Genomic DNA, 20,247 nt, shown 5'->3' with positions numbered 1-20,247 from the left:
CATCTGCTTTGCAAGTATTGCAAGTTGCCCTGTTGTCATCCGTTCTCATAAAGTGTAACCAAACTTTTGAGCGTTTGAGCCGCCGTGTTTCCTGCCAGGTAAATGACGCTCCGCAACGCGGTGACGTCATTCAGGGCGACTGGAATCGATAAGAGAATCGAATGGCAAACAATTCCAAGGAACTGAAACAGTGGGAACCGGTTCTCAACAAGAACCGGGTTTCGACACCCATCCCTAGTCCTGAGGTGCTTTGAGCGTATAGTGAAAGCTCACATCTCCACTCTCTGCTACACTCAGTCCTTTGCCTACAGGACAAACAGATCAGTCGCTCCGCACACGGCCCTCTCCCACCTGGACCATAGGAGCACACATGCTGTTTATTAGCTGCAGCTCTGCTTTCAGTACTATAATTTCATCCAGGCTCAGCATCAAACTTTGGAATCTGCACATCAGTGACTCCTTATCCACCTGGATCCTGGACTTCCTGACAGACAGATCACGGATCAGCAGCGTCACATCTTCTCCTACCAGAAGCTTCTTGTTGACTTATGGCTAAACTGACAATCAGCCGGTCCAGGTGGAGATGAGTGCTTACAGAGCAGAGGTGAGTGCCCTGGCATCGTGGTGTCAGGACAACAACCTGCTGCTCAACGTCAGCAAGACCAAGGAGCTCATTGTGGACCACAGAAAACTGCAGGGTGGAGGGGACACCCCCATTTACACTGAGGGGACAGAGGTGGAGAGAGTCGGATGGTTCCTGGGGATTAACATCAGTGAGGATCTGACCTTCTCACATCACGTGGATGTAGTCACAAAAACAGTGAAACAGCAGCTGTTGTTTCTGCATCGGCTGAGATTTAGCATGGACTCTGTCGATGCACCAGCAAAGTATTCTGTCTGGCTGTAGCTGACCTGCTGTGGCACCTGAAACGCTCTGGACCACCAAGCTCTATGGAGGGTGGTCAGATCACCAGGTCTGAGCTACCAGCATCCAGGACCTCTGCAGGCAGCGCTGTGGGAGGAAGGCCCAGTGGATCCTGTTTGATCCCAGCCACCCAAACCATCTACGCTCCTGTCAGGCAGGAGCTACAGCAGAATCCACAGCAGCAGATTCGGGGACCGTTTCTACCCACAAGCCACCGGGCTCGGGCAGCGGTTTGATCCGTCTGTCGTCTCTGCTGGAGTTTAACTGTGAACATCTTGGGTCCAATAATCTGGACTGTTCATATTACAGAAAACCAAGGGAAGAACCCGTATCGCCTCTTCACCTAAAGGCCGCATCGACTCGGCACGGTTCACCACATTCTTCAGGGTTTTCCATTAGGCCACAGTACCTGGTCCCAGGTCTTTTTTTAGTACCTGAGCAGGCACTAAAATGTGACATCATCAGACTGTATGCCACTGATTGGCTGGTCAGTAGCGTCAGTTGACGAGTCATGAGAACTGCCCGAGTTTGAATTTTCCCCCGAGTGCGACGAAACCCACAGACTGAGCAGCAGGTGTATCCGTGATTCAACGTCCACCTTTTTGGTAGCGCTCGTCTTCCATATTAATTCCACTGTAGGATGCTTGGACACGTTGCTATGACGACAACCTGAACGTCGGCGGAGTGCGACTCTGACTGCAGAAAGATAAAGGCTGTAAAGAAGCCTCAGCTGGTTAAACTGTGTTAAATACAACACACAGTTAGAAGTAAGTTACTTCAGAGAGATAAACATGCCAAGGAGCAAACGCTGGTCCTCAGATCCCTCCTTTGTTCTCACATGTTGTTTTAAAACACCGAGAGGATGATGGTGAAAAGCACACAACCAACAGGCGAGGTCACAATGCCCTAACCCTCAGTGCGGCGGGATCACACCTGCTCGCAGGTCCAAGAGTGGAAACTTCTGTTTTTGCTGCTACAGCAGAGCTGTAAGTGGCCTGTAGTGTACTGCTGCGTGTGCTGTATCTGTGTCTCCCGTATGAATGGCCGTCTGTACTGTTTCCAGAATCGCAGCGTTTTGGGGGATTATGGGTCTTCAGTGGCCACGAGAGGCCTCCTTCACTCCAACTCTCAGCTGGCGTCTGTTGGCTTCAGAGCCCTGCACAAACCCAGCTGGCTGCTCGTCAACAGGAAGGTGAGTGACTGAGATCAGATGTCACAGCATCTGGAGCTCAGCTGTTAAACATTTAGTGTTACTTTATTACCTGTGACATTTCAAATGAGCAGCATGAATTTACACTGGACTGTCTTCATGAAATGGGTTCTGTAGTTATCAGTAACTGGTTCAACATCTGCTTCCAAACTTCACTCATCAGCTTCTTTTTGTGCTCTGACTTTTCTCTTTTGTGCTATTTAAACTATTCAGCTTGTGTCAGTAAAATCTGACAGTATTTTCATGGAGGTTCATGACGCGACTCTAAATGCTTCTACGTGTTTTCAGCTACAGGCACCATTCAAAGTTGATACCAGGACATTGTTCCAGTTTCATGCTTCATCGTCAGCTTCAGTCAGAGACACACTGAGTGTAGGAGGGATGATAGAGTTCATCCTTCCTCTTCATCTGCTGCTGAGCCCATATTTTGCAGCCATAATTTTACCCACAATTCATAGAGCCACACTTCTTCTTTCAAATAGCTCGTCTCTCCAAACTAACAAATGCAAACATTTTGATGAAAGCAGGAGGAGAACCTTCTAACTGAAGCATGGGGGGATATTTTAGTCTGTCTGAACAGCAGGACAGACCCTGTTTTTGTCCTCTGATGATCACATGTTTGACATCAGGAACATAACAAAAATATGTTTGTGTAGAACTTCTTGGCACTGAGTTTAAAAACCATTGCTTAGTGTCCTGGATTTAGAAGCAGTCCATTGATGGCTGCACCAGGCTCAGTAAGAGGGATTGGTCACAGAGTAACATGATGTGAGCCATCACTGCAGCTCAGCTGTTGGTAGGAAGGGAACAATAAACCACCCAAACCATATCTGGCCCTCTGTGGGAAAGTATTTGCCCAAAGCCCACAGTGACAACGAAACGTCTGGAAAAATATTCTGTGAACTGAAGAGTTCAGTTTAGTTTGACAGGTTTGAGTCACAGCTGGTGCAGCACTAACATGGCATTTGATAAAACATCATCACACCAGTCAAACGTGGTGGTGGTGGTGGTGGTGGTGGTGGTGGTGTGCTTTGCATGGCTTACACGTGAAATCTGCTCTCTACCAGGAAACTGAACGAGAATGTCAGAAACAAACCAGGTTCACCTCTGAATGACTGATGAAGACACTCCAGCACCTTCAGTTTTTAAAAAGGCCCAAACCCCATCGGCATGAAGCTAAACAAGGGCGATCGTGGCTCAAGAGTTGGGAGTTCGCCTTGTAATTGGAAGGTTGCCGGTTCGAGCCCCGGCTCGGACAGCCTCGGTCGTTGTGTCCTTGGGCGAGACACTTCACCCGTTGCCTACTGGTGGTGGTCAGAGGGCCCGGTGGCGCCAGTGTCCGGCAGCCTCGCCTCTGTCAGTGCGCCCCAGGGTGGCTGTGGCTACAATGTAGCTGCCATCACCAGTGTGTGCATGTGTTCGTGAATGGGTGGATGACTGGATATGTAAAGCGCTTTGGGGTCCTTAGGGAGCGCTATATAAATACAGACCAGTTACCATAAACAGGCTGTTCATGCTTAACAACCCTCCAATGTGGCTGAATTCAAACGGTAAGGAACAGTTGGCCTAAACGTCTCCACATTGGTGTGAAAGACTCGCTGTGACTAATCATAAAGGCTTGATGGCAGCTATTGCTGCAGTCGCCTAGTGGGACGACTGCCAGTGAAGATGCTGTTAAGCCCAGTATGTGCAGGTTTCCTCTGAGTGGGAGACATTTAGAGCGCTTGCTATGAAGGAGATGGTGTGTAGCTCCAGGACACTCTTTGGTAGTTCGTTGTCAGATGCAGAGCCATCAGGTGAGCCACACCCTGGTGAGCTCTTTTCATGACCTGAGATGCTGAATACGAGCTGCGTTGGTCTGCTCTCGGGTTGCTTCCTGGATCGCTCTCTGTGATAACAACGAGGATATTTGTTGTAAATGGGGGGGTCCTCCCAACCCACTGTAGTGCAACATGATCCTACTGTCTCTGTATTCTTGTTGAGAGATGACCCAATGCCACAGAAGGTGTTTGGCTCCCTCTTGTGGCAGAACCGGGTGTTGCAGTCCAGGGGATGTGCAGCCTATGCATGCATGGGCGGCACATGTTTGGCCAGGTGTCATGTGGCTGGACACCGCTGAGGACCTTCTCTTGTGGGAGATGCTAGGCCGTCCTCTTCCTCTGGGGGACCAACTGTCTGTGACTGGGGGACCCTGAGTGGCAGTAGGTGGGATGTGTTTTCTAGGCCAGTGGGTTTGGATACTGGGATCCTGTGGAGCTGTCTGCAGGGGATTTTAAGTGTCAGCATGCTGGCTGGTGCCCAGTGACCTGGACAGACATGCAGCGAGCGGGTGGAGGTGTGGGCACGGCCTGGGTCTATGAAGGCACAGCTGCACGGCGTCGCCCTCTTTCTTTTTCTCTTCACGCTGCCGTGGCAACGGTGGTGCCAAAAGGGCCAGCGCCTGGATGCACTCATCAGAGATGTCACGTTTCCTTTTTCAAGAACACCGACAAATTCCGCCACCTTACCTCGCGTCTGGACGATGGTGCTGAAAGCCCTCTGTGGCTGCTCCGGTGAGGTGGAGACGTGATGGAGCCCAGCTCCTCCCAAAGCTCACTGCCATCAGTTGAGCAGAGTTTGTGGTCCCTCAGATCTGTCAGTCCATGTACACTTTTCAGTTGGACAGTTTCACCAAACACTCGCTCCCTTACAGCCCTGCAGTGGCTCTCTCTGAAACAGCCTCTCAGCCACACACGGCTTCAGTCCCCTGTGAAGTTTGGAGCGTCATAGTGATGTTTCTTATTTGGATCATTGCTCCTGTACAATAAGAGTGTATTTTTCAGGGGATGCAGTTTGATGCAAATCATTCCAAACTGCACATAGTGACCAGTGATGGTGTGCTAACTCTGCTGTTGTCCCTGGCAGCACTGGGAGAACTGTGTGGCTGCCCAGTCCTTGTTCCGGAGCTTTTGCCTGACTCCGCTCAGCCTGCAGACTGAGCTGCTTCCATACTTGGCCAAACTCACCAACCCTATGAGGAACCAAGGTAAGGCCCACGGGTACACGGGGGGTACTTTCAGGGAAAACCTGTTTTATTAAGGAGTGGAGTTTGCAGACAGATGTTCGTTTGTGCCACAGCACCTCATTAGAAGTGTGACTCTGCAGCATCACTCGGAGGATCCAAACAGCACTGACAGCGCTCCAGTTCTTCCACTTTTTTTTTTTTTTTTTAAATACTTTCTCGCAAGGGAAACCAACACATTCACATATTCCAAAATACACAACGCCTTGTTTTACTTACACATACTACATATTACACAGGTGCATGTTCCATTCAAACAAATTCGCAGCTGTCCCTCTGCATCACAGAGGTATCAGTTTCTAGTCTCTTGACGTATAACGATCCCATCGTTCCCAAAGTCTCTCTCCTTTCTCCTTCTGTAGCCGCAGTGAGAGGGTAATCAGCCTATGCATGCATGCGCTGTCAGCATTTTCCAGATGCACTGCAGTGTAGCAGTGACACATGTAGTGTAATAGTAGTGACACAGCGTTAGTCAAGCCTGTTTTCACTGGAAACTTTCAGTATAACAGTTTAACAATACCTGAAGGAACTTCACAGTATTGTTACCTGAGCACGCTGACCGTGAACAAACATCCTTCCTGGGATGTTGTTCGATCTTTTTAACCAGCTGCTTAAAGCCCTCCATTGCATCCATGTCACTGCTCAGTTCCAGTCACAGAGAGGTGCAGCAGTGATGCTCAGCTGGGCTGGTTGTAGTTTTTGCCTTAGAGCAAAGCAGGTTTGTTGTTTCCACCTGTCACTGTTAGCTAATACATCACGTCACCGTATCCATCACTCAGTATGATTTATTTAATTATTTTTGTGACTCGTGTGAAAATGATTCCTGATGTTGTCACAGAGTGACACAGACAGCACAGCTGTGTGGCCTCCTTACAGAGCTCAGAGCCGAGCATCATTACTGTGAGAATCACATGTTGAGTCAGTGGTAGTTGTTGCAGTGAATTGAGGCATCACTCACATACCTGATGTAATGTTAGTGATGTTAATGTGCTGAGCACAGCTGTGGACTCATGTCTGTGCTGCTCTGTTCCTACAGACCAAATCACATTTATCCAGGATGTGGGGCAGATGTCACTGAGGAGATTCTCCAGCAGGTACCACACTCTGTCATTTACTGTCAAACAGCACAGGATGTCTTTATTGTCACTACACAGTTGCAGGAGAGCAGGAGTGATTGGACTGAGGGTTGGATGGCTGTTTTCTTTCACCAGCTGTTTGGTCCTTGTTGCTGTTCTTTCTTTCGTTTCCTGGAACATGTCAGTAGGTTGGACGTGGTGCGCTTGTTTTATCAGCTCTGTTTGTGTGGCTCCAGCAGGCTGAGGTCATCATAACTGTGATCAGACCGAAGAACAAATGTTTCTGTTGTTTTAACAAAGTAACGATGTATTCTGACAGAACAGTAATAATGCCAACAGAACTTTGTGTGTTCTACTACAGCTGCTGCAGTGTTCATATTTGCTATTGTTACAAATGTACATGTTTTAAGAGTTTTCTTCTTTTGTCTCTTTAAAGTTCTAGTTGAGCTCCTGTTACCGTGGATACTGTAACACATCATAGTGGTGTCCCGTGTCAGTGACCTCACGTTTTAACCTGATCTTTGACCTCTGATCTTTGGTTTTCTCTTGTGTGTCCAGATTAAAACCAGAGGCTCTGACAGACAAAGAATCAGGCGAGCTGGAAATGGACAGTGAGGTGGAGGAGAAGGAGGAGGTGAAAGAGGCAGGTGGTGCTGAGGAGGGTCTGCCAGCCAGCCAACCCCAGCCCACCTTAAATCAAGTCCTCCTAGAGGACGAAGACCTGACCATAGAGGAATACATCAGTGACTGAGCCCTCTGTGCTGTATCCACTGATACGTTTGTGTTCTAGAGGAAGTTCTCTGCTTTGTGAATAAGTTGTTGAAGTTGGTACTTTTCTAAGTCACAAACCCACGGTGGCCCCCAGCGTGACTCCCAGCAGACCCAGCTCCTTCCACAGATGAGTGTTTCTGCCTCTGAGGTATCATCACCTGTCCCACAGAGCCTGCATGTCATCCTGTAGTTTTACACAGGCTGATAATCCTGAGGATCGTTCATCGTTACAATAATCTAGAAATCTCTCAAAGTGAAGCTAAATTATTTGGTTCTGTCAGTTAAACGTATTATTTATTGGTTTTGCTGAGTGACTGTTCAGGATCGATGACTGTTCCCCGTTACAGTCTGTTTAGTAAAGGATCAAGTGTATGAATAAATGTAAGAAATGAATGCAGTCTTATTGTTGGACACACCTTCTTCCAATATTTACTCAACAGTTTCTAGTGACGCTCTGCAACATGCTCCATCTGCTGATGGTGACTCACTAAACTCCTCCATCATAAAGTTGACTGCGTGAATGAAACAACCAGAGTGTGATAGCGTTGAAAGCAAAGGTGGACTATTACAGAAACATCTACAGGTATAAAAACACAGCATCACAAACTGTGATCCTCAAACACACCTGTCAACAGAACCTGTTTCACCTGAGCACCACTGTCAGTCACACGGTGCTGTTAGCATCACGCATGTGCCTTTACATCGATGTAGTTTCATGTCATGCTTATCGCAGCCTGAAGGATCCAGTGCTGAGAGCTACATCTGATTACCTGTTGGTATATTTGTTGTAGAGAAATGACCGAAGTGCTGCACTCTGATTTATTCAGGTTGTGTTGGACAGAACTAGGAGACGTCTTGATGCTCGATCATCCAGGTAAGAAAATCCAAAGGTTGATTCTGTTCATGTGGACGTTTCAGTGGGAGAAACGTTTCATCATCATCAGGTGACTTCTTCCGTCTCAGCTGACTGCAGGTTTCCAACCTTAGAAACAGGACATGTGCACAGTGACTGAAACTAGCAGCACTGATTGAACACTGGGCTGGGGAGGTCAGTTCCATACAGGGATGCTTCCCCACACTGAGGGCCCAATGGATTGGGCCATGGAAAGTCTTGGAAAAAGGTTTATGAAAACATGGATGACCTAACAGCGCCACACACGGGAAACTTAGGCTTTGTTAGGTCGTCATTGGAGTTTACTGGCTGATTCATCACAAGAAACGTCAGTTGCAACCACAGACTTTAATATATTGAAGAAGTGTTTTGTTTTAAATAAAACTTCTTCTTTTTTTTTTTTTTCTTTTTTTTATATAAATGCTGGTGGTTGTTCATTAAACTTCGTTTGCAAATGTGACCTGTTCAGAACTAATGATTGTTGGTAAGTTCAGCACAAGGAGCTGGGTCAGGTCACCTACCAGTGCGAGGCCGGTGGTTTGATCCGCGGCTACTCCAGTCTCCAAGATACTAACCTCAAATTGCTCTCTGGTGCATTAATGGGACTGAATGTGTGACAATGTTAGAAAAGGTGCTTATATTTGAATTGGTGAGTGAGATGTTCTAGTAGAAAAACACTTTACAGGGAAACGACTAACTAATGTTAGTTTGGTCCTCACGTCTCCGAGTACAGTTTACTCTTAACTCATGTTGTTATGCCCGTCATTGTGGAGGAAGCAAAGAAAGAAAAATATATATGAAGAAATATTCTTGGGTAGATCGTCTACAGAGACATCCCCCCCTTTTCAGGTAAGTTCTCTTCCACGTTAAAGAAGTCTATAACAATCTGTAACCATGTTTTTACTGCACAATCAACAGTCTGACGCACAGCCGTCTGATACACGCAACAGTAAAAACTGTTAGAGAAAAATGTGTCTTTTAATAACAACTTCTTTCTTTATGCTGATTCTACATTAGGGTAGAGAAACCGCAACACGTTGCAGCAACACGTTGCAGCAACACGTTGCAGCAACACGTTGCAGCAACACGTTGCAGCCACACGTTGCAGCAACACGTTGCTGCAACACGTTGCTGCAACACGTTGCAGCCACACGTTGCTTCTCCTGAGCACAGCTGTGTGTTGCCTCAACAGTGAAAATCATGTAAATTAAGATGAGAAATTAATTGATTGACTTCTGTAAACGCATCATATTATATTCCGAGGTGTTTTTAAGGTATGAGTGTGTAGACTTATAATAAACAATGCATGATAATAATGCTGGTTAATAAACTTCCCAACTAGACACATAACGATGAACTGTTGAGTGCAACTTTTATTTCTGTGCTGAGGTATTTAATCTTCATGCGACTACTCTTTAAAAACGATGAAAGAAGCCTGTGTAAACAAACATAACCAGTTAATATAAAAACCAGTTAATCTGACACACCGGAAGTCGTTTCGTGTTGGCGCGTGCACTGTGCTGGAGGTTTCAGACGCGGTTGGTCGCTGCTGGGCGAAAAGCTGTTTTTGGACTTTCTAATGTGTATTTTTACTTTCTTTTTTCCGTCTCCGCTTTAACTTCGCAGGTTTCGCTCTGAAACTATAGTTTCATTAAAACGGATCTTCATCCGGGTCGGAGCAGACGCAAAAGCTTACCTTTGTCTCAGGTTCGCAGGTAAGAGGAAGTCATTCAGAAAACAGCATAAATTTTGACATTTTAAAAACACTTCATATCTTTAATGCACGTTGTTTCTGTCACATGTCGTCTAATAATCATTTGTATTCTTTTGCTTTGTGTGTTTAGTCTCTGCTGTATGATAGTTTTGTTAGCCTCCACTTAAAGTAATGTAGTCAAGCTAGCTCCCGCGTGCTGCAGCAGAGAAGTGATTTCAAAATAAAAGCGGCGAGCTGGCCAGCGTGATTTCAAGATGAGCAACGAAAAAGATGAGATACAGACTCATGCATAAATACAACAAAGGAATATAAATGTATGCAAAGGTAATAATTAGAAAGTAGCATTGATGCACATAATAAATTGGAGAATAAGACTGTGTATTAACATTAAAAACAGTCAAGTAGTGGTTTCTGAGTTCAGCGTGGACGTGGCTGGAGAGTAAAAACTGTTCAGGAGTTGTCCTGTGTGAGTTAGGTCGTTTGGAGGTGTGGCCCCTGATTGACCTGAGGTGCGTCTGGAGGGCAGGGGGTCAAACAGGTGGTGAGTGGGATGTGAGGGGTCACCTGTAACAGCCCTAGTTTTCCTGAGACAGGAGGAGCTGATGATGACCTCGAGTGGTAGCAGCGGGCAGCCATTGATTTTGGTCAGTGTTAATGAGCCTCTGCGCAGCCTCCTTGTTCTCTTTTGGCCCCTGTGTACCAACACCAGGCAGGAGGAGAGCACACTCTCCACTGAGGAGTGGTGGAAGGCCAGCAGCTCCTGGTCCAAGTTTTTCTTCCTCAGGACACGGAGGAAGTGCAACTGAGGTTGGTGGCGACGTAGGTGCCCGAGAAACCTGAAGGTGGAGACAGTTTCCACCTGTTTTCCATTTTTAATGAGAGGGAGTGGACTCGTCTGTGCCTCCTGAAGTCCATGATGAGTTCTTTGGTTGGATGTTCAGTTTCAGGTGGTTTTCTGAGCAGCAGCAGGACAAATTCTCTACCTCTGCCCTGCACACTGTCTGATGTCTGTTAGAGATGAGACCAGCCACGGTGGTATCATCGGTATACTTAATGATGACGGTGGTCGGGTGGGTTGGAGACTGGGGCCGGTTGGTGAGGAGGTCTTTGGCCCAGGGGAAGGTGGCAGAGGGGATGTTCTGGTGGTCCAGTTCGTTGATTTTTGGGATTTTTGTGTTAAACGCTAAACTGTAGTCAACGAGGAGCATCCTCACGGAGCTCTTCCTGTTCTCCAGATGGCTCAGTGCTCTGTGGAGGCTGATGGTGATGGTATCCTCTGTAGGCTGGTTTGCTTTGTAAGCAGACTGGTGGGTATCGAGACAGGAGTGGAGGCTGAAAGCCTTTATTGTCATTATACGCAGTATAACAAGATTAAAAAGCAGCTCCATAAAAGTGCACATATGCTAGCACATTATAAGAAAGCCTATAATAAAATAACCATAAGAATAATATAAATACACAGCACAAGAGTGACAGAGTTTGAGCACCGACAGTTTAAAACAGACATGAGTTCAGAGATATTTCAGTGCAGATTACTTTGGTGCAAGGTTGAGTTTGGTGATAGCTTTGGGGAAGAAGCTGTTCCTGAGTCTGTTCTGGCCCACATGGATCTGAAGCGCCTGCCAGAGGGCAGTAGGTTAAAAAGATGGTAGCCGGGGTGGGTAAGGAGGGCAGGGTGTTTCTGGCCCTGCTGAGACAACGGGAGTTATAGACGGCAGACGAGGAGGGCTGTGGGCAGTGGATGATTCTTTGTGCTGTGTTCACCACCCTCTGCAGTCTCGTCCTGTCTGCCTCCATGCAGCTGGCGTGCTGCACTGTCACTGCATAGGTCAGCAGGCCCTCGATGGTGGATCTGTAGAAGGTCACCAGCAGTGTTTAGTTGCTCCTTCCTGAGGAAGTGTAGCTGCTGCTGGGTCTTCTTGCCTCCACTTGCTCTACACATTCACCGTTTATGTGCAGGGCGGCACAGCCTGAAGTCCAGGATGAGTTCCTTGGTCTTGGTGATGTTAAGTGCCAGGGGTCTGTAGGTAGTCTGTGATGTGCTGAGACACTGAAGTAAAGATGCCACTGAAGGCTGTGAGGTGGGAGTTGGTATATTCTCATTAACTATAGCTGCCTTTCCCAGCAGCAGGTTGGTTTTTCTAGTCCATGCTAGTTCCACTTCTTTGCCACTGATGTGCACTGGTGTGTACATCCTTCTTTCTCCTGAAGCAGATGATCACTTCCTTTGTTGTCTTCATATTGAGTGGAAGGTTATTGTCTTTAAATCACACTGCAGCTGTGTTGCACTTCCTCCCTGTAGGCAGATCAGCCTCACCACCGATGTGTCATCAGCAAATCTGACCGTGACACTGGTGTTATGTGATGGGGTGCAGTCATGTGTGTACAGGAAAGGGCTTAACAACAACCTTGTGGGGCTCCAGTGTTAGAGCGGGGGCGTGATTGGTGCTCATCCAGACTGTTAGTCAGGAAGTGCTTCATCCAGAGGCAGATGTTGGTCTGTTTGCCCAAGTTGGACATTTTGAAGAAGCCTGCTGTACAGGGTGGTGTTAGCAGCACACGCAGCAGCCATGCACATGTCCCTGGCTGTTCGATTGCACTGCAGTTTCCATTTTAAGCTATAAATGCTGACAGATTTTGCCTCAAAGTTAATGCGGTGCTGCAGTCACAGGGTGATCTACCAACAGTAATAATAATTTACTGACAAAGATGCAGCAGGTTCACTTCAGTGATAACCAGCTTTCTGCCAAGAGGAAGAATGATCAGCTCGAAAATCAGCAGACCTGAGGGAGTGATGTCAGCCTTTCCAGAATAATCCGGTGCAAGCTCAGGTTCCTGCTTCCCTGTGAAACAGCAGGGCAGTGTGTACAGATGAGAGGACGGTGAAGGAAGATGTTTCTTATAGATACAGATACAAATCTGTGTGCACTGTGCAAAGGGCTCCGAGGATTAAGACACAGATGCCGTATTTATCCAGAGAGAGCAGCGCAGATCTCCTTTTGAAAGTCATTCCTGATCAATCCTAACACTGTTGTTTTCTGTATGTATCATGTTGCTTTCTTCATCCACCCTGACACTGCAGTGTCACGTTTGTCTGCATGTGTTTGATGTTCACATTCAGTGTAGGTGGCAGCATTTGTGTCTGTGCTGTATGTGGAATGGAGACTTTGAAAAAGCACTTCATCATAGGCACAACTATAACCATCTACTATAGGGCTGTTCGATATAACGATGTATATCAGATGACGATATAAAAACATCTGTCGTTTCATTTTACGCTATCGTTTGTTTCGTGGTGTCGCAAAATAAACTGTTTACGGTAATATTTTTTCATGGTTCTGATGTCACTGTAGTGGTTATATTAATAAAGTTCTCTCTTTCTCTTATATTTAATATAACCACACTACAGACGGACAAGCGCCTGTTTTTATGCGTTGTCGTTAGCAACAACGACGGTAACACCATCGCCTGTCCGCTTGTTTATGTTCCACATAAACTTTTCACAATAAAGCTCAAGATCCTGTTGAGACTTTTCAAAATAAACTGAATCACGTGAAAGATGCAGATTATTTACGGGTGAGAAGTAGAAAAGAGCCGCCAGGTGCTAAAAAAATAAACCTTAGACTCAAACGTTAGAACAGGCTTTCCCCGCAGCACGCCGTGTAATAAATACTCACAAAGAAACGGCGCCGTTACAACTTATGTCTAAAAATGTGTAGTTTCATGCATCGGTTAAAACACTCGACTCCAGCTACATGACACGCAGCTGGAAACACTTCACGCAAGTCGAGCTGCTCGAGATTCACAGAACTTACAGAAAATGTTACATTGTTGTGATTTATATCGTTATCGGACGATAGATGTCTTATATCGGGATATGAGATTTTCGTCATATCGCACAGCCCTAATCTACTATACACTTAAAAAAATGAAGCAACATGTTGAAACACATCAGATCTCGATGGGTCTTGATGTCACTCATGTGCTTGTATGTATGGCTGATACGGTCCAGGCGTGCTCTTAATGAGATGATGGATGGTGTCCTGGGGCTCTGCTCCCAGAGCTGGACCAAGGCATCACCCAGCTCCTGAACAGTCTGAGGTGCAACCTGGTGGATAAACTGAAGCATAAAGTTCCCGAGGTGTTCTGTTGGATTTAGGTCTGGCAGCCACAGAGGCCAGTCAATGGGTTCAATTCCTTGATCCTCTAGGACATTGGTGTCCAACTCCAGGCCTGGAGGGCCGGTGTCCTGCAGGTTTTAGATGCGTCCTTGATCCAACACAGCTGATTTAAATGGCTAAATTACCTCCTCAACATGTCCTGAAGTTCTCCAGAGGCCTGGTAACGAACTAATCATGTGATTCAGGTGCGTTGACCCAGAGTGAGATCAGGACACCGGCCCTCCAGGCCTGGAGTTGGACACCCCTGCTCTAGGAACTGCCTGGATACTTGAGGTTGACCATCGTCGTGCACCAAGAGGAACCCTCGACCCACTTCATCAGTGCACCTTGGACAGCAGGTCCAAGGAGTTCATCCCGATACCTAATGACAGTCAGGGTGCTAGTGGCTAGCCTGTAGAGGTCTGTGTCCCTCCGTGGACATATCCCCAGGCCATCACTGACCCACTGCCAAACCAGTCATAGTAAACGATGTTACAGGCAGCATAAAGTGGCTCCTCCTTCCACGTCTGTCTCTTACTTTCAGCTGTAGTTACACCCATTACTGTAACAAGTGCAGTGTGTTACTTTGCAACAACTGTCCGTGTTATCCTCAACCACGTTATTGAACAGAAAACGAGGCTGCATTTCATGTTCCTGGAGCTTCTTATCAACAGTGTCGTGCATTTTAATGTTATATTATAATGATTACATGTACCTCATTTACAATGAAACAAGGAAAAATGCAAATAAAAAATTTCTACACATTCAGGCAAAAATCATAAAAATTCCATCCAGACTTCTGTACTTGGTGTACGTAGGAATATCTAAGGACTGGCTACTTGTCTATACGCAGTATTTAAATACTTGTGTTGACCACCTGTGATGAAACCAGTATGTGGCCTGTGTCCAGTTTAGCTGGGACCTTTTTCAGATGGAGGAGCTCAGTGAGGACTGCAGCCTGAAGGATGACATGGTGGATGGGGACCTGGGTGATGGGATAGGAGTCACAACAGCACTCAGCTCCACTAGGATGAAGAGTGACAGAGTGAGCGGTCGCTCAGAGAGTCGGCTGCTCAGGACAGACCCGCTGCAGTGCAGCAGTCGAGCAGGAGAGGCCGTCTGGACTCCTACAATAAAAACTGCAGAGACACAGCAGAGAGCCCAGCGGGAGCTGTCATACTTTGGTAACACTTTCTAACATGTGTTTCTTACTGTTGTACAGAAGACACCAAAGAATATACACCATATCAGCACATTTCACCATTTTTAATTATAACTGGATTTTTTCAGTTGGACGTGAAGAAGCTTTTTGGATCAGCAATGAAATGTCTTCAAAGAACATCTGAAATCTACTCATTCACTCAACTTAGCAGTTAAACATCCTGTCCCTGTGACTCACATCTCTGGCTTTTTAGAAATATTTTACATAGTGTTTCAAATGTTATCATACGACACTAGTTACACAGCTACGCTAGCTAGTTTGGGTTCTGCAGCCTCTGCTCAGTTTGAACGTCTTTGACTACACTGACAATGTTGTCTTGATAAAAGAGCGTCTTCTGTGACTGTATAGGCTCACTCGTGGACCTGTCTAAAGACGAACTCAAGGAAAGACTACAGGAAGCAACTAAGGTAGGACAAAAGTAGAGCTAATGTAACTAATGTTGTCAACTTGATTGTAGCCTGGAAACTAACAAGTGCTGCTTCTTTGTTGGCAGATGATAGATGGACTATGCTGTGAGCTTGATGTAGCACACCGTTACTTTGAAGGAAAATATGAAGCTCTGAAGATTCTGCAAGGCAAGGTAGAGCAGCACATTACAGCTTATAGTAGCTAGCTTAACTTCTTTGGACTCTATTAACAATACTTTTAGGACTTTTGCAAGACATTACGCCAGATTGAACCAAGTTTTAATATAAATTATAAAAAGAAAACGGAGTGAAATAAAAGTTTGATTTTAAAGGAGAACATGACTTAGTGTTTGGGGAGAAACCGTGGATGGACAGATCGATCCGCACTGCAGTAAACGCCAGGACCGCCTCCCACAACGCGGGTCTCGCCACTGGCGATATGAGCGCCTACAAAGTGGCCTCATACGGCGTGCGGCGCGCGGTGAGAGATGCCAAACGCAGGTACCGGGAACGTGTGGAGTCCCGCTTCCACCAGGGCTACACACGGAGTATGTGGCACGGACTACGCACCATTACGGACTACAAAGCCAGGGACACTGCGCCGATCAACGCCGACTCTGCATTCACCAACGAGCTGAATCGGTTCTACGCCCGTTTCGAGGTTAGCCAGGCGGCTAATGCTATCTACCGCCTGACTACCGAGGACAGTGACGTCATCAGCGAGAGACCGGTGACCAGCATCGCGGAGCATGACGTCCGAGCGGCACTGAGGAGAGTGAACACAAGGAAAGCGGCAGGGCCAGACGGCATCACCGGCCGTCTGCTGCGCTGCTGTGCTGACCAGCTAGCAGGTGTGTTCACTTACATCTTCAACGAGTCCCTGGCGAAGTCTGTGGTCCCCACATGCTTCAAAAGATCCACCATCATCCCTGTGCCCAAGAACAGCAAACCCTCATCCCTGAACGATTACCGGCCAGTTGCACTGACCTCGGTAGTAATGAAGGTGTTTGAGAGGCTGCTGAAGAACATCATCTCCTCCTCCATCCCAGACACCACAGATCCGCTGCAGTTCGCCTACAGATCCAACAGATCCACAGAGGATGCCATCGCCCACGTCCTACACACCACTCTCAGCCATGTGGACAAGAAACAGAGTAACTATGTGCGAATGCTGTTTGTTGATTACAGTTCAGCGTTTAACACAATAGTGCCCTGCAGACTGTTCACAAAGCTGAGGGATCTGGGACTTAACAGCCGTCTGTGTGCATGGGTGTTGGACTTCCTCACTGGCAGAACTCAGGTGGTGAGGGTGGGCAGGTGCTTCTCCAACAGCATCACCATCAACACAGGAGCACCTCAGGGATGTGTCCTCTCGCCACTGCTCTACTCCCTCTACACTTCAGACTGTGTCAGACTGCAGTCCTTCAAGTATCTTGGTGTCCACAGCTCCTCAGACCTGACATGGGCTGCCCACATTCAGGTCCAGACCAAAAAGGCTAGGCAGCGCCTGTATCACCTACGACAACTGAAGAAGTTCAGGGTCTCTCCAAAGATCCTCAGGATTTTCTATACAGGCGCTGTGGAGAGCATCCTCACACAGAACATGACATCGTGGTTCGGGAACAGCTGTGTGAAGGACCAAAAAGCTCTCCAGAGAGTGATCCGTACAGCAGAACGCTGCTGCAGGATTGCTCTCCCCCTGCTTCAGGACACCTACACCAGGAGATGCCGGACTAGAGCAGCGCAGATACTGAAGGACCCGTCCCATCCTGGCAACAAACTGTTCCAACTTCTGCAATCTGGTAGAAGGTTCCGCATCTTCCGGGCAAGGACAGAGAGACTCAAGAGGAGCTTCTATCCCCAAGCCATCCGTGCCCTAAACACACACACCCGCCCTCTCACATCATCTATAATTGACTGAGACAGGACTCTTCCAGACACTAAACCAAGGCACAATGTACATTTCAATTCCTTTCATTTTAAATATGTTTATATTGTCTATCCTGTAAAATAGTCAGATGTCTATTCATATTAATGTACAGAATTCACCTGCTTGCTGCTACTACTGCACATTCACCCAGTGTATATACTATATGTATGTGTGTGTGTGTATGTATGTATGTATGTGTGTGTGTGTGTATATATATATGTGTGTGTGTGTGTGTGTGTGTATATATAAAAAAACAAAAAAAAAAACACCCAGCACGCCCCTGCGGGCGGTTTATCCTTCAAGCTCGGGTCCTCTACCAGAGGCCTGGGAGCTTGAGGGTCCTGCGCAGTATCTTAGCTGTTCCCAGGACTGCGCTCTTCTGGACAGAGATCTCCGATGTTATTCCCGGGATCTGCTGGAGCCACTCGCCTAGCTTGGGAGTCACCGCACCTAGTGCTCCGATTACCACGGGGACCACCGTTACCTTCACCCTCCACATCCTCTCGAGCTCTTCTCTGAGCCCTTGGTATTTCTCCAGCTTCTCGTGTTCCTTCTTCCTGATATTGCTGTCATTCGGAACCGCTACATCGATCACTACGGCCGTCTTCTTCTGTTTGTCTACCACCACTATGTCCGGTTGGTTAGCCACCACCATTTTGTCCGTCTGTATCTGGAAGTCCCACAGGATCTTAGCTCGGTCATTCTCCACCACCCTTGGGGGCATCTCCCATTTTGACCTCGGGACTTCTAGGTTATACTCGGCACAGATGTTCCTGTACACTATGCCGTCCACTTGGTTATGGTGTTCCATGTATGCCTTGCCTGCTAGCATCTTGCACCCTGCTGTTATGTGCTGGATTGTCTCTGGGGCATCTTTACACAGCCTGCACCTGGGGTCTTGCCTGGTGTGATAGACCCCAGCCTCTGTGGATCTTGTACTCAGAGCTTGTTCTTGTGCTGCCATGATTAGTGCCTCTGTGCTGTCTTTCAGTCCAGCTTTGTCCAGCCACTGGTAGGATTTCTGGATATCAGCCACCTCCTCTATCTGCCGGTGGTACATACCGTGCAGGGGCCTGTCCTTCCATGATGGTTCCTCGTCTCCCTCCTCTTTCTTGGGTTTCTGCTGCCTGAGGTATTCACTGAGCACTCGGTCAGTTGGGGCCATCTTCCCAATGTATTCTTGGATGTTCCTTGTCTCATCCTGGACTGTGGTGCTGACACTCACCAGTCCCCGGCCCCCTTCCTTCCGCTTAGCGTACAGCCTCAGGGTGCTGGACTTGGGGTGAAACCCTCCATGCATGGTCAGGAGCTTTCTTGTCTTTATGTCAGTGGCTTCTATCTCCTCCTTTGGCCAGCCTATTACCCCAGCAGGGTACCTGATCACGGGCAGGGCGTATGTGTTGATGGCCCGGATCTTGTTCTTACCATTCAGCTGACTCCTCAGGACTTGCCTGACCCTCTGCAGGTACTTGGTGGTTGCAGCCTTTCTAGCGGCCTCTTCATGGTTCCCATTTGCCTGCGGGATCCCCAGGTACTTGTAACTGTCCTCTATGTCTGCAATGTTGCCTTCTGGTAGTTCAATCCCCTCAGTTCTGACTACCTTCCCTCTCTTTGTTACCATCCGACTACACTTCTCCAGTCCGAACGACATTCCAATGTCATTGCTGTATAGCCTGGTAGTGTGGATCAGTGAATCGATGTCTCGTTCACTCTTGGCATACAGCTTGATGTCATCCATGTACAGGAGGTGGCTGACAACTGCTCCGTTCCGTAGTCGGTATCCGTAGCCAGTCTTGTTAATGATCTCACTGAGGGGGTTCAGGCCTATGCAGAACAACAGTGGGGACAGAGCATCTCCTTGGTAGATCCCGCACTTGATGGTAACTTGTGCTATGGGCTTGGAGTTGGCCTCTAGTGTTGTACGCCACATCCCCATTGAGTTCCTGATGAAGGCTCTTAGGGTCCCATTGATCTTGTACAATTCTAGGCATTCCAGTATCCAGCTGTGGGGCATTGAGTCATAGGCCTTCTTGTAATCAATCCAGGCAGTGCACAGGTTGGTCAGTCTGGTCTTGCAGTCTCGGCTGATTGTTCTGTCTACCAGTAGCTGGTGTTTTGCACCTCTGGTATTCTTGCCAATTCCTTTCTGTGTCCCGCTCATGTATTGACCCATGTGCCTGTTCATCTTAGCCGATATGATGCCTGACAGGAGCTTCCATGTAGTACTGAGGCAGGTTATTGGTCGGTAGTTGGAGGGGACCGGTCCCTTCTTGGGGTCCTTGGGGATCAGGACCGTCCGGCCTTCAGTTAGCCATTCCGGGTGTCTCTCGTTAACTAGCAGCTGGTTCATTTGTGCTGCCAGACGCTCGTGGAGTGCAGTCAGCTTCTTCAGCCAGTAGGCGTGAACCATGTCGGGCCCTGGTGCTGTCCAACTCTTCATACTGGAGACCCTTTCTTGGATATCTGCCACTGTGATGGTTACTGGACCCTGTTCAGGGAGGTCGCTGTGGTCTGCCCTCAGATCCACTAGCCACTGAGCATTGCCGTTATGGGTTGCATCCTTCTCCCATATGCTCTTCCAGTATTGCTCCGTCTCCAGCCTTGGTGGTGCTGTTCTCTTATTGTTCCCTTGCCACTGAGAGTACACCTTTGCTGGTTCTGTGGAGAACAGCTGGTTTATTCTCCTGCCTTCTATCTCTCTGGTGTACCTCCTCAAGCGGCTGGCCAAGGCTGTGAGTCTTTGCTTGGCAGTTTCCAAGGCCTCAGGTATGGACAGCTTGCTGTATTTCTTAGGCACCTTATTTGTCGCACCTTTCTGCAACTCCGTTAGTTGGCTAACCTCCCTCCGTGCTACTTTGATCTTGCCCTCTAGCCTCCTT

General features: G+C 47.7%; 2 protein-coding genes across 7 annotated transcripts in view; both read left to right on the top strand.

The window, feature by feature from the left end:
• rad17 (RAD17 checkpoint clamp loader component) overlaps positions 1-8,316 on the top strand; it is a 34,832-nt gene extending 26,516 nt beyond the window's left edge. For 2 of the 4 annotated variants that reach the window (XM_086313131.1, XM_086313130.1), the window contains exons 14-17: positions 1,989-2,117; positions 5,040-5,160; positions 6,233-6,290; positions 6,831-8,313. In XM_086313131.1, coding sequence (XP_086169257.1) covers positions 1,989-2,117; positions 5,040-5,160; positions 6,233-6,290; positions 6,831-7,023 — 501 coding nt within the window. In that variant the 3' untranslated portion in view covers positions 7,024-8,313. Of the gene's footprint in view, positions 1-1,988; positions 2,118-5,039; positions 5,161-6,232; positions 6,291-6,830 lie in introns of all 4 variants that reach the window. The other 2 variants (XM_086313128.1, XM_086313132.1) reach the window with 2 other exon arrangements.
• A 25-nt stretch (positions 8,317-8,341) lies between these two features.
• Positions 8,342-20,247, top strand: part of ccdc125 (coiled-coil domain containing 125) — an 82,490-nt gene continuing 70,584 nt past the window's right edge. Inside the window, exons 1-5 of one of the 3 annotated variants that reach the window (XM_086313134.1) lie at positions 8,342-8,784; positions 9,562-9,650; positions 14,720-14,993; positions 15,380-15,438; positions 15,525-15,611. In XM_086313134.1, the coding sequence (XP_086169260.1) occupies positions 14,741-14,993; positions 15,380-15,438; positions 15,525-15,611 (399 nt within the window). In that variant the 5' untranslated portion in view covers positions 8,342-8,784; positions 9,562-9,650; positions 14,720-14,740. Of the gene's footprint in view, positions 8,785-9,463; positions 9,651-14,719; positions 14,994-15,379; positions 15,439-15,524; positions 15,612-20,247 lie in introns of those variants that run through there. The other 2 variants (XM_086313135.1, XM_086313133.1) reach the window with 2 other exon arrangements.

The sequence above is a fragment of the Aulonocara sp. 'chitande type north' Nkhata Bay genome, linkage group LG12, assembly GCF_057382095.1.
Source record: "Aulonocara sp. 'chitande type north' Nkhata Bay isolate Kocher_YH1m ecotype deep benthic linkage group LG12, A_spYH_male_GT1.1, whole genome shotgun sequence".
Classification (NCBI taxonomy): Eukaryota; Metazoa; Chordata; class Actinopteri; order Cichliformes; family Cichlidae; genus Aulonocara; species Aulonocara sp. 'chitande type north' Nkhata Bay.
This window is presented reverse-complemented; position numbering and strand designations above follow the sequence as displayed.